General features: G+C 39.9%; 1 protein-coding gene across 1 annotated transcript in view; it reads right to left on the bottom strand.

The window, feature by feature from the left end:
• The window catches only part of cacng2b (calcium channel, voltage-dependent, gamma subunit 2b), a 61416-nt gene that overhangs the window by 16944 nt on the left and 26344 nt on the right, over window positions 1-18128 (bottom strand). Inside the window, exon 2 of the mRNA XM_030733295.1 lies at window positions 1997-2080. Within this exon, the coding sequence (XP_030589155.1) occupies window positions 1997-2080 (84 nt within the window). The remainder of the gene's footprint in view (window positions 1-1996; window positions 2081-18128) is intronic.

The raw sequence follows: 18128 nt of genomic DNA, 5'->3' as shown, positions 1-18128 counted from the left end.
GTGCTGGAACGTAACACCCGCGATGAGTGAGGGATTACTGTAATTTACTTACATAATTACTTTATGTCTCATATATTTTTTCATGTATTTAGTCCACATAAAGCCCTCAACCAGTCCATAAAACAGTCCTTCATTAATCTTTATAACCCTTATAACACAACATGCCAGTTAGCTGCTCCCTTAAATTCTTTGATGTGATGAATAAAAAGATGTAAACTACTGACTTTATCACCTCAGTTGAATTTTTTTGCCTTCAGCATCAACTTTACTTTTTGTTGCATTTTGTTATTTTACTGTTTGTGCCTACTGCTGTGCAGACCACTGCTACAAGCCAGATGTTATTAAAAATGTAGGGACATGTGAGCAGGATCAAAATGATGAAGTGTGCAAGCTTGCATCAGCCAAAACACTGATGAGAAACATACAAAGTTGCACACTGTATACTGGAGTAGTTTAAGTTGGTTTGAACATGATGAAGCAATCAGTGTCAGAGACATGCTGGCGCTAGCTAGCTAACCACCCCCATACTGGATTACTGTCGTGCTTCTTTACTTTACACTATTATGTGATTTAGTGACAGGTGGTTAAAATCAATACAGTTTGAATTTATACATGCATTACTATTACAGTCGCTAGTCAACTAGCAACTTTCACTCAAATCTGATTTTGCTGGCAATAATGTTATCAAGCAAGATACAATTAGCCCAGCAACTTTAGCTTAGCTGCACAAATTCAGTGATGGTTAGTTTGCAACATTTGCAACGATGATGAACAAAGAAAGGTTTGGTGGTTCAACCTGTCAAAATACAATATATAAAAAAAAAATATATATATATATATATAAATATAAAATGAGTGGCAGCTTTTATCTTCCATTTGAAAATGGCCGACCTGTCCTTCAGTAGACACGAGTGTAAAAGAGTAGAGACATATCGGGCTCTCCTGTCTTAAAGGCCTCAACGTAAACCTTTTGGCGGCTAGAAAATCCTATAATTCACCAAGAAACCCTTTTCTGTTAAAAAAAAAACCAACAACAAACTATTATATCCAAACTAACAAGTCTCAAACTAGCAGACTTCCTGTGCCACACTTTGTGCATCCTTGTTCCAACTAAACTAGATTAAAACTTTTTCAAACTTTAAAGAAAAAAAGGTTTGTGTGGACCTGACAACTTCAGTTCCCTTGCTTCCCCGTATCCTTTACCCTACCCCAAGGACTCCATCCACCAGCTGTCAGTGGACATGGACAAACATATAGATGGAAATCAAGAGGAGGTGAGGGATGGATGGATGGAAGGAAAAAGGAGTGGGAGAGGGGTGACCCACTTAGCAGAGCCTAGAGTATTTATAGAAGAAAGTGTCCTAATTGGGAAGCCGCTGGGAGAGCAGCAGCACTGTACTGCTACCCTACTCCTTGTCCTTCACCTTCTCAACCTTCCCTTCTCCATGGGCCATGTGCTTTCTTCTGATACACCTTGCTCTTGTCCTCTTTCACCTCCCAGAATGTTTCTTCTTGAGGACTTTAATATTACCTTCTGGCTCCTCCTCTTCTTCTTCTTCTCCCCATTTTTCCACTCACATGCCTGACCCCTCCTCCTCTATTGAGTTTCTGCTCTAACTCTACACTGCCCTCTATAGTTTCTCCTCATCTCTGTCTTTCTGCCACTCCTTCCTTTTGCCCTCTCTAAGACAAAAGGGGCAATTTCTCATCCCAGCCCTCTTCCCCTCTTCCTTGAGCATTGCTTTTCCTTCTTTGACCAAGTGTGGTTTCATCAGTCCCACATCCTCTCTTTCCATCCTTCATTTTATATAACTGTGGAGGTTTCTGTCTATCCAGTGAATTTATGATAAAGATGTGGTCAGTGAAAGAGAACTTCAAGATGCCATGTAACTGATTCAAAACCAACTGAAACTGGATGACAATAAAGGAAAGAAATTAAAAAGCATAAATGAAAACTTTGGGATTATTCTGGGATTTTGGAGGAAGAAAGACTCACGTAGGAAGTACTCTGAAGCATCTGCCTCATAGTCGGCATCCTCAGGAAAGTGATCTATCTGCTTACACATGCCTTTAAAAGAACCTGTGAGAAAGAAAGAGAATATATTACAGACAATTGAAAATCAACACTTCAAACAAAAAACTGACACAAAATTAAAAATATACTGCATACACATGCATGCTTTTGTGTTTGTGTTCAGCTGAATGACCACCCTTCAGTTTGAATACAGTCAAAATGAAAATAATGACAAGGAGATGTAGATCAGGAGGAGCCCAAGCAGCAACCTGTGGGACTGGCAAACAAGGACAATGCAGAAGTGTCTAAAAATGCACATACTGATTTACAGCATTGATACTGTGCCAACTTTGCCTCCTCCAGTTGACACACAACTTCAGCCACACAGCCCCTCCCCTCACCAGCAGCTGAGCACATGAACAGGAGTGCAGCAGACTTGGTGAAGCATCTCAAAGACTCACTCCCAGGTCTATATGAAGAATTTCACGAGCTCATTAAAGCTCCTGTTTCAACATCAAAGTATTAAACAGTTATCATAAACATTAACTTTCCTGCTGCACACGTTAATATTAGCCGCTTAACTATTAGCAATCAGCTGTGTGTTCATTGCTCGTTAAGGTAGCTGCTAGTGGCTATGGCTAATAATAAAACAGTAACATTAATGCTAGAGCTAGCCAGCAAACATTACCTGCCCATTTTTAAAGTTGGGCAGGCAACTACACAGACAGTATTGTTCTAATCTTTCCTTAAAAAAAAGTTCTCTTAATTTTGTCAGGTTTTTTTGTTTGGTATCCAAATTGATATCAAGTATTGAGTATTATCCTCTGTGTCTGTATCAACCCTATTTGGGACAAAGGAGACAAGGCGGGGAGAAGCGCTTTGTTGGGAGCTTTGAAACGTATCACAGAACAAAAAGTGACAGACAAGGAGAAAAGAGGAAGAAGATGGAAGGAGTTCAGTCTAAACAACTCAGAAATGCAGGTGGGAGGGTGAGGAGGAGGCAAGAGGAGAGCAAAAATGCAAATGATAGACAGGAAGAACAGATAGTGCCGCTCATTAAGAGAGATTGTGTGTGTGTGTGTGTGTGTGTGTGCGCATGTTTGTGTGTTTTTCGCTCAGTGGTAATTGTTGTACCCTCCCAAACCACTGCAATTAAATGGCCCCTTGTTAATTGGCGATTGAAGGACGAAAGACTAGTGCCCAGCTTTCAAATGGGCATCGGCTACACACACAGGCACACTTTCACAACATGTCTCACACTTACAGGCGCACACACACATCCACACACTGTAGCATCAACCCCGTTATTAAGAGCCTCACTCTAGCTGTCTTTTTCACTCATCACGGTGAGAGCATTCGCCCCTAAACTTTGAGGTATTTTGCATTTTTATCATAACTATAGAGAAAATAACCATTTTATAACAAAGCCCGATAAATAAAAGTGGAAAAAAAAAATCATGACAGGACTCCAACAGCAGCCTGTTTCGTATTTACACATCTTTAATGCACCTCAGCAAACTCTCAGACGAACAAAGTGTTTTTCATCAGGTGCACTTTGATAGATACATTAAAGAAGATATTTCACGAGGAAGCGGCGCAGAAACCTTTCAGAATCCTGCAAAAATGCTTTCATCTTTTCATAATTTCACTGTGAACTGTGTGTAGAGGAGCGCGTTGAAATCCTGTTCGGTTCCTGAAAGGACTGTGATGAGTGACAGTGCAGTGTGTTTCAGCAGAAATAACTTTGCATCTGAATGCCCCTTTGTCTCACTTGCTTACTGTAATTGTTTGTTGGACAAATGCGAGTGGTACTACAAAGTTAAAAATACTTCAATCATGCTGAGTGTACTCATGAGGTTCACAGACATAGAAATAAAGTGCTACTGTAAGTGTTGATGACCAGAGGTCCTTAAAATGATGTCATTTTCCCTCCAGTGCACGTGAAGATGGTATTTAGCATTTCAGCACTGCATCCTAGAAACTATATTTCTTTGATTTCAGCAACTGCGTTTTGACTTGAGGCACATTTGGTCATTTACATGTTTCCCAGGAAGAGGAGAAGAAGAAAAAGCTTGACAGGCCAGTGTAACGCTAGAGCAGAGACACTCAACAGAGAGAGAGGGAAAGGCACAGAGAGGCTGAAGAAGTCACAGGTAGAGGAGGATGAAAACAGCATCACAAACGAAGACATTATGACACTGTGAGGCTGTCCTCCCACAGAAAACAACCCCACCAGACATTTGGGCAAGATTTTTATATCACCCATAGCTGCATTATCAAAATTAACCTCTGTATGAATAAGAGCATGTTAAATGTGCACTGGGCTCCCCAGAAGCATTAGTCTATGATACCTGACTGAACCAAAATACTTGGGGTCAGTAATTCCCAACTAATGAGAGCAGTTGAAATTAAATGTGGCATTATATCCAAGGAATCTGGGCGAGACGTTGGTGTCTTGTGGGAAATTTCTGTCTTGTGTTGTTAGCAGTAATTAAACTACTATCATAAACTGTGAAGTTTCTGCAGCTGATACAATATGAAAAAGTTTCAGGGTAACAGCTACCCAGGTGTTGTGCTGGAAAAGAAAAGAAAGGCCAGGAACATTTTCACGGTGGCTCTCTGCATGCCCCTTGCTGAGTTCCTTCAAACAGAAGATCAAGACCAACCTCAGGAGCTGAGCAATGAAGCAAACGTGGAAGTGTCTAAAACTATAATTCCTTGGATTGCCAGTTGAGTTTGGCTCCAAAAGCAAGTCAGTCCCCACAGACTGAATGTAAAGGCTGGACACACTTTGGCTTTAGTGAAAGGCAGGACACACTTTTGAGCTGTGAAAGCCAATGTGGTTTAGTGAGACTAGAAATAGATCAGTAGTTGTGTTTTAGATCAGTCAGCTGACAGCCAGGGGGGGGGGGGGGGTATAATTCATAATACTTTCTTTCTGATCAAGTTGTTACACAACCAATAACATCACATTGTAAAGAAAAAGGAAACCTTTGCAGAGAGTAGCACAGATAAAATATCTGTGTGTGTGTGTGTGTGTGTGTGTGTGTGTGTGTGTGTGTGGTTATAAAATGTGTATTTACGATGTCTTGTGTGTTTAGAAGATACAGCAAAGGCACTGTTGGACTGGTGCCACCATCCATCCCCCTTAACTTTAATAAGAAGACTTCTTTTTGCATGTGTTTGGTTTTCTGTTTTAATTTATTGGTTTGAGCTCTGGTGTCATCATCCCACAGTATGTCAAACACATCAGTTCACACACACTCGCTGCTATGTAGAAACTACGTTATATCTATTCTCTCTCCACCATTAGTGCTCTCTCTCTCTTTTCCTCTCTCTGCCTTTCGCACGCTCCCTCACTTGGTTCAACACACGCCCACCCACACTGCACCACAAGCACATGTAATCTGGAATTGCATTTTCCCTTCCTTCTCCCTGCTATCTCTCACCCTCCCTCCAACTTGCTCTCCTATCTGTCTCTCACATACATGTGCCTGTGCCCCGAAGACCAGATTCCCATTTGAAATGAGCTTGCAGCTCCAGCCCCTCCTCTGCGCCTCTCTCTCTTTCTCCTTCTTTATTCCTTCTGCAATTCAAATTGAGAACGTGCGTTATTGTCTTGACAGGGAAGAAACCTGTGCAGAGCATTTCATTTCTTGGCTGATTTTATTTTTTTTGGGGGGGGGGCAAGGGGTTAAACACATGACTCCACGGCCATTTTATTAGATACACTCATACCCCTGATTATAGTGCAGTCCAGTACAATTACCAGGATTACCAGCTTCCATCCACCAGAGTGAGGCTGTGGAGAGAGCGAGGGGTCTTGAGGATTTGGATGAACTGGCACTTATCTATCCTACAGATGCAGCTGTGTATTTAAGAGCAGGAACAACAGTTCCAACCATTAATACCACAAATAATTAATTAGTGGATTATCAGCCCAAATCTGCTTTGTCTTGCTCACAAAATGGTTTATTAGTTCATTAATTGTTTCTTACACACTTTCATTTCATTCTTTTATTGTGTGATGATAATTTAGCAAACCTCAATAAATCATGACACACCAACATGAGTGTGACATGCTAGAAATATATCACGTGTATCATTATTAATAAGTACAGTATTTATGCTGGACTGCCAGGACCTCTGCCCCTGACTGCTGCCTGTTCCACATGGAGGCCCTGGAGCAAGACTTTTGGTTGGCCTTGAGGCAATTCTGGAAAACTGTCAGGCAACCCAGGAAGGAGAAGCAGCTTCCTGCTCACACTGTCTACAGTGGGAGTGGGGTGCTGCTGATCTCAACTGAAGATATAGACAGACGGTGGAAAATAGATCTCCTCATTCACACTGAAACATGGGGTGGATGAGATTCCCTTAGAGATACTGTAGGGTAAGGAGCTCAGAGTAGAGCTGCTACTCCTCCACACTGAAAGGAACCAATTGAGGTGCTTCGGGCATCTGACTAGAATGCCTCCTGGATGCCTCTTAGGTGAAGTGTTTCGAGCATATCCCACTGGGAGGAGGCCCTGGGACAGACCCAGGATACACTGGAGCGATTACAGCCCTCAGCTGGCATGGGAACGCCTTGATGTCCCCCTGGATGAGATGGAGGAAGTATTGGGGAAGAGGGAGGTCTCTCAAACCCAGATCAGGAGCAGAAAATAGATGGACGGTACAGTATATGCTAATGTCATGTGCATGTCTGGCAAACAAGCATCTAAACTGTATTATGTTTATGGACAAGTGGTTCAGTGGTGATGAGATGTGGAGCAAGCTGTTTTATAATTTAAAAAAGAAAAACTTCATAAGGTGTCGGCTTTAAGGCGTCCATTGTTATGATATTTGTTTGGGGTCACACACCAGAAGTGTAAGAGTTGCCAATCTTGCCACAGATGGTATAAGCACTGACTGGGCTGTGAATTCCTGTTGCATTTTGAGTGTCTATCTTGGGTTTTTTTGAGCCAGAGGTGCCAATATTTGGACTGTAGACAGTAAAAAAAAAAAATAAATAAATAAAATACATAGGCACTGTGATGTCACCCATTGGTTTCTGTAAAGTTCTGTTATTAAGCTTTGAGCTGAGCATTTGAAACCTGTTGTTATGCGTAAGGGATGGTTTGATTGTGAAACTGCACGCTGAGTAGGTAACGACTTGTCAGTCACAAGTTGTTAGTCAGTGAGGATAATATAGGTAATCCTCCTTTCTGAACTGGAAAATGATAACTTAACAATAACTGATGTACAGGTGGATATATATATATATATATATATATATATATATATATATATATATATATATATATATATATATATATATATATATATATATATATATATATATATATATATAAGGCACTTCAGTGTCCTTTTATACGGCTTTTGATTTGGATGAGAGGGTGAAGCTAATAGTGGCTAGTTTGGTTAGCATCCATAGCCTGTAAAGATGCATTGGACAAACACAAGAACCTGCTAATTAGCTGTTAATACAATTAAAAACGTAAGTCATTTATTTTTCAGACAAATGTATTCAGCAAAGGTTCAAAAAGGTACCAAAACCACAAACACAGAAAAGACGTTCAGGGATTCAGATTAGCTGAGCAGCAGTCTAGCAAACAACTTCTAGGCAAACTGGCCGTTCCCAACATTTTTACGGCTTCCTTTAATTTGGTAATTTTAACATAGGGGCTTATGGGGATTAACCTGTGAGTCCAGTCTTAAGTGGCCATACACAAAAATGCAGTTATTGGTACTACTGGCTTCACTTTTCAGCCCTTAAAACCCTGTTTGAGTATTACACAATCACAGGGCTAAAATAGAAATCACAACTCCATGGAGGTATAGAAAAATAAGCCAAATCACACACCTCATAGAAGTAGATTTTACGAGCTTACAGTTGGATTGTGTGAAACTGTGAAAAGCAAACCTGTGCTAGCAAACAAATCTGCTTTTCATTCATTTGGGCTCATTATGCATTCAGCTTTTGTCACTGTGTTGTAAAAACTGCAGGTTTTTTTTTTTTTTACATGACATCATCAACCAATCTTTTGCTCAGAAAAAAAAAAAAAGAAAAGCATAATCCTTTGCGCCTGCTGAGAAATCCCCATCCGAGAAACTCCTCCTCTTCCCTTCTTCTCTCAACACGTAATGAAGTGTCGCTCTTCCAAATTGCCCCTTTTAAATTATACATTCTGCTTAAACATGGAACAGATACTATTATTCCGAGACCAACCCACACCTTGAGGTCAGGATAGCTCTGTCACCCACTTATGCTCACAGCAAGAGGGGCCGCTGTGTCTGCCAGCGGATGATTTATACCAATAAGAGGAGACCCTGGCGACCCCTGCTGTCACAAGCCAATCAGAATCCTGCTTATAGACCGACCTCATAGCTGTTAAGGATAAGTTAATACAGTATGATGAAACACTAGAAGACATCCTTTTATGAAGTATTAACATCCTAACCCACTCAGTGAGATACAGAAAAATGTGTGTGAAGTATAAATGCCCTCTTCTGAACCGCTACTGTGTCTTATGCAAATACTTGGCGTGTCTTTATTCCTTATGCTAATTATGGCTCAGTCTATCTGTGTGTTAAAGTGCCACTAAAGTAATCCCTCAGCTGCTAAGGTGGATGAACATCAGAGACCTCAAAGGAGACGTGTTGCACAGCAAAGGTGGCTATCAGCTCAGTTCAGTGGATTACAAATACGGTACACAGAAAATGTGCTCCTTTCTTTTCTCGATCTGTTAATGTAAATTCACCCAGGAGTACATTCATCCCTCCTTTCATGCTTTTGTAAATATTTCTTTGTGTTCTGTAGGCTCCTCCGTTATTCTGAATATGAACATTTTAGATTCTAAAAGGCTGCAACAACTTCATCCATGAACCTTTAGCAGGGATGCTTAAGACGCCCGCTACCCACCCCCCCACCTACTGCATCTGCCCCGCCTTTCTCCCCAGCACCAGTCTTTGAATTCTAGTGACATTTACAGAAGAAATATAAAGTTAAAACATAACTGACTGCACTATAACACATTTAATCTGCCTCAGCGGCATCAACACATAGCCTGCACGGTCTATGGCCTGTAGCTGAAAAGTTAAATGTACGAACAGATCTAGACTGCTGTGAAACACACATTTAATTTGCAGCATCCTACGGATAGTAAAACAAAATATTTTGTATCAGAATCAATAGAAACAACAATAACTATCCTACTTTTGACTATGGCTTTAACTTTAAAAACATAAAATTTTAAGAATAAAAATGCACATAAAGTTAAATTCACTCATAAGGTAAAAATATACTCAGGAAATGGTTAAAATCTCAATTTTCAAAGCTTTTCAGTATAAGCTCATTTGATATGTGCTATAATTATTATTTTAACATTTTTTCTATTAAGTCTATAATTAAGTTGAGGATTATTTTCCTAACTTTGCAGTTTTTTTATTATTATATTCCTGCACAAGTATTTTCTGTGTTCAGATTTTGTTAATGAGGCTTCCATGTGATAAACAAAAATGCCCATGCAAACTTGCACAGAGTAGACTGTTATTGGTAACCCTTACTCAAAGCACCTCCTAATTTTCAGTTGTCTAATATTGGGTCTCTCTCTCTCACTACTGTAAAGTACAGGGCAGCTCTTTTATAGTCTGACAAGGCAAATCTGAACCAGTGAACAGAACAGAAGAAGTTTAAAAAGAAAAAACATCTTTTTTTTCCCAGTGCAGCTATTTTAGTGCACACTGCTTTGCAAATTTGAGTAGAGACATTATAAAACATCATGTTACAGTGTTATAGGTCATGACCCAAAATAAGGAAAAGTCAGGAGACCAGAGGGTTACCAGGGAAAGTGAAATCAGATCAAACTGCCTTGTTGGCTTTATTGTAGAAGGAGACGTAATCAGGTTTCTCAGAGACTCAGGATGAGCAACTGCCTGATTCATTAAACTCCATTTCCTGACTTTGTCTCATATAAAAAAAAATGCAAAATGTTATTTCTGTTACACACAATGTGCAAAAAAAAAAAAGAATATGTATATATGCAAGAAAAAAATCAAAGCTTGAATCATGGGAGGTTAGACAAAATTGATACAGTAAACGTGCAGCCAAAGATGAACACCTCACGCGCTTCAAAACTTTGATAGAGAACAAGAGAATAGTGATGACCGAAAAAGCATTCACTTCATTAAACGACTTCATTGTGAGCTGTATTTCATTTTAATCTTTGAACCCGGGCGGCCCAATTCATTTCCACGCAATTTCACCACACGTCTGACAATAGACAGACCCATTAAAGATAATTGTAATAAATGTGGAATTAGATTCTCACCCTGTTTGTTCTAACTAATTTAGAGTAAGCAATTACTTTTCCTACCAGCAGGCATGCACAAGTGTGCACACGCACCACATAAATTACTTTGATGTCTAGTTGTGACAGAGAGAGAGAACTGCTTGGGTTTGCAGCTGATAAAGAAGCCTCCGTCCTCACTTTGATTTTTTTTTTTTTCCTTTTTTGTGGCAGGGAAGTAGAGCAGCCTGTTGCCATGTGGCACAAAGCAAAGAGGAGAAAATGACCGGTTAGTGATTATTTGGCAGATCATGGTGCAGTGTGGTGGAGGTCACTATAGGGGCCAGGTGGTCAGAGAGCATTTCATAAGTAATCACACTCTTAGTCCAAATGAGTTCATCACTCAGATTTCCCTCAGCATTAAAATGACCGAACTAAGGTTAAGTGCTTCTGATCAGTAGCAGAGCAAGGGCCAGGTGGACTAATGTGGGTAAACCGGTGTTTATACAGTAAATCCATCCATCCATTAGCCATATCCTTTATTCTATAGATGGCCATAGGGAATTGGAGCCTAGCCCAGCACACACTGGGCAAGAGGCAGGTTAGAGAGTGATGAGTCTGTCAGCCCATCACAGGGCACAGAGAAACAGACAACACTTCATATTTATATCCACCTCTACGCTCAATTTAGAATCTCCAATTAACCAAATGTGCATGTTTTTGAACTGTAACCCATGCAGGCACCGGGAGAACACCACAGCTACATTCTGCCTTTGCATTGGTCACGTACTGATGCTGGGTCAGTAACCCCTTCTCAACAGGTTTTAACTTTTGAAATTTTAACATTTCAATTAAATCTGTTATAATTATTTTATTTCCAACAGGCGGGGAAAACCCTGCTGTGCTAGGAGATAGTTACACCACCTCAGACTAAAAAATAATAGTTGGAATTCTGGGATATTAAGTTTCTGTCGCCGTTTGTTTTCATTTAGCCACTAAAGGTATGTGTTTAGGTTTAGGAGGAAATGCTGATTTGAGTTAAAATGTCCTTTCATAGTGTCAGGTAAACAGGTTTTTTGTGAAGGAAGAAAGCGAAACTTATGCCATCTGCAAAAAAAAACTTCTTTCTTCAATTCCCATGGTTACATGTCCTTGGTTAGCACAGTTGTCCTGATACAGTGACGCTAGCAGAACATTTTAGCCCATGGACTTATCACATCTCTTTCAGATGTTGAAGGACTCCTACTGACGTTGTAGAACTAACCCACACATTAAAAAAAGAAGCAAAAGGATAATAAAGGCTGCAGCTCAGTGTGCAGCCTATATGGGTCCTGACCAAGACTCAGTACTTGGAAGTAAGAATGGCCCCAGCCAGCCATCAAGTTTGGACCCAGAATATTCACTGGTTATGTCACTGCATGCAGCTGGTGGCAGAAAAGCCATGAAAACAGGTGAAAGAAAGCCAGTGAGATCCTTAGAATGACTAAGAAATATCTTTTTTATGCAACTGGTCACCTGAAAAGAAATATCCAAGTATCCAAGACACCCTCTGAAGTGAAGCACAGACATTTAAACCACGAGAAATCACAGTGTATCTCATATCAGGCAAAGTTTCAAGTTACATAATCCAACACACATCAAGGCAACGTTAGCGATGCAGTTAAATTAGCAACAGCCGTCTTTGCAAAGTTTCCCTTTCAGTGGCCGTTTTCATTAAAGCGGGCACTAAATTAGCGACATTAGCATGCTAGCAGAAGGCGTGCCTTAAAAAAAACTACTGAATGCAAACATTCAGTAAATAAACAGGGTATATGGTGACAGTATATCCGTGATATAACATTTACTTTAAACTACCGCTGAACATTGCTGGACTGCTGTATCATTTCAGTGTAAAACGTGTTGACAGAGGATTCAGAAAGTCCAGATTTTAATGTCACTGCTCACTTATTCACGGCAGAGTCAGTGTACAGAAGCTAAGTATATAGTTTGACTTGTTTATACCCGCCCACATTTTGTATAGCTATATTTTATGCCCTTGTCTCTTAGCTAAAGACAGCATGTACGTCTAGTATACAAAAATCAATCAACAAATATTAGTATTAACTGGATATTAGTATTAACAGGATTTACATCTACAGTATTTAAAAAGTGTATGCAGTGTTTAACCAGATATTTCAGAAATCTGTCCAAAACTTGTTTTAAACTAAAAGTGACTCATTTCACTGAACTACATTCAATTTTTATATCCAAATTTGAGCCGGCACACTTGTTTCTGCTTTTTTTGTAAAACAGTAAATTTGAAAATTGATGGCTAAAAACAGTAATTTTATATAAAAAATATAACCTCAAAGACCTTGTGCATACTAGTGGATTACATTACAGAACCATTCAAAAACATTCTTGTTATTACCAATGCTGCTAATTTAGGGCAGCGAACCTTACATTCAGTGTTGGTCTAATAAATTGACAAGACATTGAAGGAAATATCAAACCATTCATTTAAGCTGCGACAGAGATCAGGACAATTATATAAAGCCCATGAATTATGCCAAATTTCTATATTTATTTCCTACTGAGTTAAAGTTAAGAAGAGAACATATGTGAATGTAACCACCGTGCATATGACATGCAGCACGCTGCAGCATTCGTCTTATTCAGCTCAGCTAGAAACATAAACCACAGAAGCTTTCATGCATCACTGGTCCTCATCATGCATCCTTCATCTTCATCCAGCACTGATGCACTTGCAGACATCCACCTTTATGAATCCTTCTTACACGATGTCTCCTTTGATAGCAAAATTAAACCTGTGATCAGACATAATCACACCTGAAAATTCAGCAACACTTTTTTTCTTTTTTTGGGGACAGAGCTGCAGAGAAGCAGCAGTTCAGCTGTTAAAAGTAGGACTTGTACTGTGTCACCAGCATGTAGCACTTTTACAACAAGAGTGTTACAACTTGGTGAGCGAATACGCGCCTTGAATACGGGTTGCAGATTTTCAGAAGGCATTACCCCCACCTCACAAACAGCAGCTACGCACTTTGAAACTGCCACGTGTAAAAGGATGTGAAACGACAACCGAGTGGTGAAAACAGGGTCACAGTTTTTTAAGGCAAAGTGTTTTTAGCATTGTACTCCTGTTTCACCAGCTTGATGTGAAATTAGAGGGTGTGACAAACACGACAGCGCTCACAGCGCTGGGAAAGCGCACCTGCAGTTGCTGAATGGTGCAAACAAAGAGCAAAAGCCCCACACAGACGGTATACATCTCAGTGATGGCAGATATTTTACCTAAACCATTGAAATTGTTGCACCCTATCATTAAAGTAGAAAACTTTTTTTTGTCATGCATTGATTTGTGTACATATTTAAGTGCAAGAAATAATATGCTGCAGCAGGAAAAGAAAAAGGATCAAACTGAGATATGAATCCACTACACATGTAAAATAAACTTGGACAATGCTGCTGCTGATGAGACAGTTACCGATTATGGAACATCCACCTCCATCTGTGGCTGTACAGATATTAATTGCAGACATAAATTTGCAGATGGTCTCACAAAAGCACAAAAAAAAATGAACAGGTACAGTTAATAAACAATTCATTTTTAAAAAGGGAGTACCACCAACCACCTGCAAACAACCACACTGTCCCCCTTTTGAGAAATCCCTCAGCGCGCTGTCTCTGCTCTCTCCGCTGCTCTATCCTAGTTTTGTTTAGTGAAACTTTCTGCAATGTTTTCCTCCCCCTCCCACTCCGATGAATTCCTTTGGCACACATGTGAGGAGAAAAAGGAGCAAAATGAGGAAACGGAAAAAAAGCAGAGGGGAGAAGAAGGCGACGGGAAAGAGACAGACGGATGAGACGTGGGAGAAGGAGAGGTGACAAAAATGAAAGAAATGGGAGAGATTAATAAAGCCCACAGCATCCCGCTGAAGCTCATTGATAAATGAGGCAACAGATGTTTAGCCCCGTATAAAATTACAGCAAGCTGCTATATGTGGGATAGATACCTGCCCTCATTTTGCAGCTCTACATTGCATGTTCCAAAAAATCGTCTCTGCTGCAGCGCACTGGGCAGCCGATCACATGCCCATGACATTTAACTCAAAATTTTCACATTTCCTCCCCATTATAAGTTTGGTGTCACATACTGTTTTCTGTACCTAATTGTTATAGCACATCACTAGTGCTGATAAGAGAAATTGAAACCAAAATGCTTTGTCTGTTAGATTGAAACAACCTGTAGATCACTTTATATGTGTTCCAAAATCTGCTGAAATTTAAAATAAAGTTGTGAAACATGTTACAAGAGGATATTTGTCTATCTGCATTGTCATGAAACCACAATTAATAGCAAAGTTGGACACAAGTTAACAATTCATAGAAACTAAACAAAGATAAATGGTTTTCTTGTATGTTGATCTGTGAGTTTTAAATTTTTGGGAAACATAAACAAGTAATTAAAACATTGGACTTTAGCCTGATTTTCACATGTTACATTTGTGAGGCACTAAACTCATTTTTAATAACTCAATAATTCGGGAACTAATCCTGTGTCCTAGAAATCACATTGCCGTGCTACTAGCTTTTCAAATGCTTCATTTTTTTACAATGTAGGAAATGCTACATTCATATTAGCCATATGATCTGGTACTTAATCTAGAACCTGTAACACATTTCCAGTTAAAGGAGACTGATGCCACAAAGCTGGCATCAGAGTTCGTGGGACAGGCCAAAGCACTGAAGGTGAGGTTCTCACTAACTAACTTCCTGACCAGTACAGATAACGGTACCTGAGCTTAAGAAATAAATCCAGTCTAGGATTTGATAGACGGTTTTAGTCTATCACAAACTGGAGAACCAGGACACGGCAAGAGCAGAATACATCTGAGCATTTAAGAAAGAACGATGAATTGTTTTGCTTTATTTGATTGTTTTCTATGATGTCATTAATATTAATCCACATAATTGCCAATATAGCCACACACAATGTTATTTGTGTTTATGTTTTGGTTAAAGAAACAAAAAAACCTCTTTGCAACAAGTGGTCATGATATATTCTGACTCTGTTTGGGGGGATTCTTAGTTAAGCTCACTTACAGCATACGTTTAAAGTCCTGAGTCATTTTGAATTTTTTACATAATCAGATTAATCATCAGAGTCTGTTTTTCAAATACTCAGAATCTTGTAATGAACCTTATTCTAAAATATCCCCTCTCTTTAAAAGCCCATGCAAATGAGCTGCAGTGGCCTGTTGGTCTAATAAATGATTTAAGTAGAGGTCTAATTTTCAGCCCACAGTGGGACTCGTCGCTGGTGCAATTAAAAAGTGAATATTACATGCTGGTTAGAAACCACAAGCATAAAATACTTTTTTTTTTTTTGTATTCATGACATGGGATGTGAATTGTTTGACAGATGAGGAATGTTGAATGAAAATGCGGTCATGGTCATAATGTCACACATTAAAAATACATTCATGCTCCAGTGAAAAGCACACGTGGAAATGGGTCAGAATCGGCCGTTAGCTCAAGAAGGTTGACTGATTGGACCACAGGATCGGGCAAGATAGCGGGTCAGTGACCAATAAATAGCAAGCTCTCGCTTTCTCCCCCCCTCTTTTCTCCTTTATGTCTGTCATCCACTGTCTTTCCTCCCCGTCCATATCTCTCTTACTATTTCCTCACCGCAGAACCCGCCCATGCCCCCCAGTGTGTCTGTGATGGACGTTGCGTAACATTACTAAAGAAAACGACACACCAGTGAGCAGCATCGGTGAGGGCTTGGAGCTTGGGCAGGGTGGGCAGGAGGAGGGGGTGGGGGATGGAGGAGTTGAGCAAAGAGCACTGACCCAATATCTAATGAAAGCGCAGAGAGATGAAGGGGAAGGGAGGGGAGGGTGGCGGCGGAGGAGTGGAGGGCAGAGGCTAAGTCAACTTAAGAGATGGAAAGAATAAAGACAGAAAAGAAAGAGATGTGGATATTTGGTGTGGGGAAAAATGGAAGGGAGGGAGAGAGAGAGAGGGAGAGAAAGGGAGAGAGGCTAGAGGGGGAGAGGAGGGAAGAGACAGAGAGGGGCAGACAATGAATTCAGGCAAAAAGAGCCAGGACATTTAAACTATAAATAACCAAGATACTAGCAGCAACACTGGTTTTCTCTTTCGCTCTCTTCATCCTTCCCCACATTTTTCTATCACCCTTTATTTCCCTCTTTTCCTGTTTCCCTGTCTGTCCACTGTAGCTCTGTTTGAGAAAGTCTGTGATTTCTCTCAGCTCATCCTCTCCATTATCAGAAACATCATCTGACTTTGATTTGTTGTTGTTGTGATTTGCTGCCATTGAATTTGTTTCATTTGGTGATCATGATTATTTGTTTTATTTGCTTGTTAATTTTTTTTTTTTTAAGATGCTGAAAATGTGACTTATTTAACAGGCTTGTCACAAATTCACCCAAAGTTGCACAAGACATTGAAGACATTATTCTTCTCCTATTGGCTGGGCAGGTATGGAAAACCATAACTGCCAAAATTAAAAAATAAATCAATTAATATGCCATTAAACTGAGACAAAATATGATCTAGAAAATGACAAGTTGCTTGAACTTCTTTTTTTTTTAATTATGTATTTATTGCTAAATTATTTTCATTTATCACAATTTATTTCCCAGAACAAATTTACTTTTTACATTTCTGCTTCTTCATGCAAATAAGGTCAGCTTTTTGCCCACTGGTAGTCTAAGATCACACTGTAAATGGCCCCTTCAGTCAGGGGACCTGCTAGAAAACAGAGGTGCACTGCTAATAATGATACTTTCAAAATATAAATTTAAAAAATATAGAAAAGACATATGAAAGCAAATATTGAAATCATTACCCAAGTAATACATTAGCAAATTTCTACAAAAATAATTATTTCACGTAACACATTTATTTTATTTCTAATATTTATGTTTGCATTTAATTATACAGCAACAGTTGGAGAGAGGACTCCTAGCGCTACTCCAACTAAAAAAGGACCTTGTATTATGTGACAATAATTTTGACTGTGCTAACGTGAATGTTGGGATGAGTACAGAGACGACCGATTTCCAGGACAGAGAAATCTCAGCTATAAAACCTTGTAGTTAGTTTCATGTTCATCTCGAAAGGACAAACTGAATGTGGGCTGTTGTCACATGCAGGAGGTATGCAACCACGGGATTAAGTGCTTTTATCTCTGCACTATGCATGTGCACTTGTGCATTTACACAGGTAGGTTCATGTGTGTTTGGCTATGTGTGTGCAAAAGTGCAAGTGTGTTTGTGTCTGTGTGTGCAGGCATATGAATATGAGCCATTAGCCGTTATCCATAGGGAAGACATGTTAACAGGTTTGTCTACCACTGAGAGGATTGGTAGGAAACTGCATGTGTGTGCGCGCGTGTGTGTGTTTCTGTGAATGTTTGTCCATGCGCACACATGTATACATGCTCATCTGTGTGTGTGTGTGTGTGTGAGGTCCCATTGAGTCAGTGGAAGGGAGGCAGGGGGTATGAGTGTGAGGGTAGGGAGGGCTGGGGGGGGGGCTATGACTCATCCGCTGCATGGGCTTCTGGCTCTCTCACTTGCTTACTCGCTCGCTCTCCTGCTCGCTGTCTTTCCCTGCATAGCAACGGCTGTGCAAAAGCTCATATAGGTCCCTAGCAACCAGCACTGATCGTGTACTGGCCTGTAAACACTCCATTAACAGGTCACAAGGACCCATTAAATCATAAATACTCTAATCAATGCACACAAAATCGTTCAAAGACATGTCATGTAAACACGTAAATAAAAATGATC

The sequence above is a fragment of the Archocentrus centrarchus genome, chromosome 1, assembly GCF_007364275.1.
Source record: "Archocentrus centrarchus isolate MPI-CPG fArcCen1 chromosome 1, fArcCen1, whole genome shotgun sequence".
In the NCBI taxonomy this organism is placed as follows: domain Eukaryota; kingdom Metazoa; phylum Chordata; class Actinopteri; order Cichliformes; family Cichlidae; genus Archocentrus; species Archocentrus centrarchus.
The sequence above is the reverse complement of the archived record's forward strand: the minus strand, read 5'-3'. Positions and strand labels throughout refer to the sequence as shown.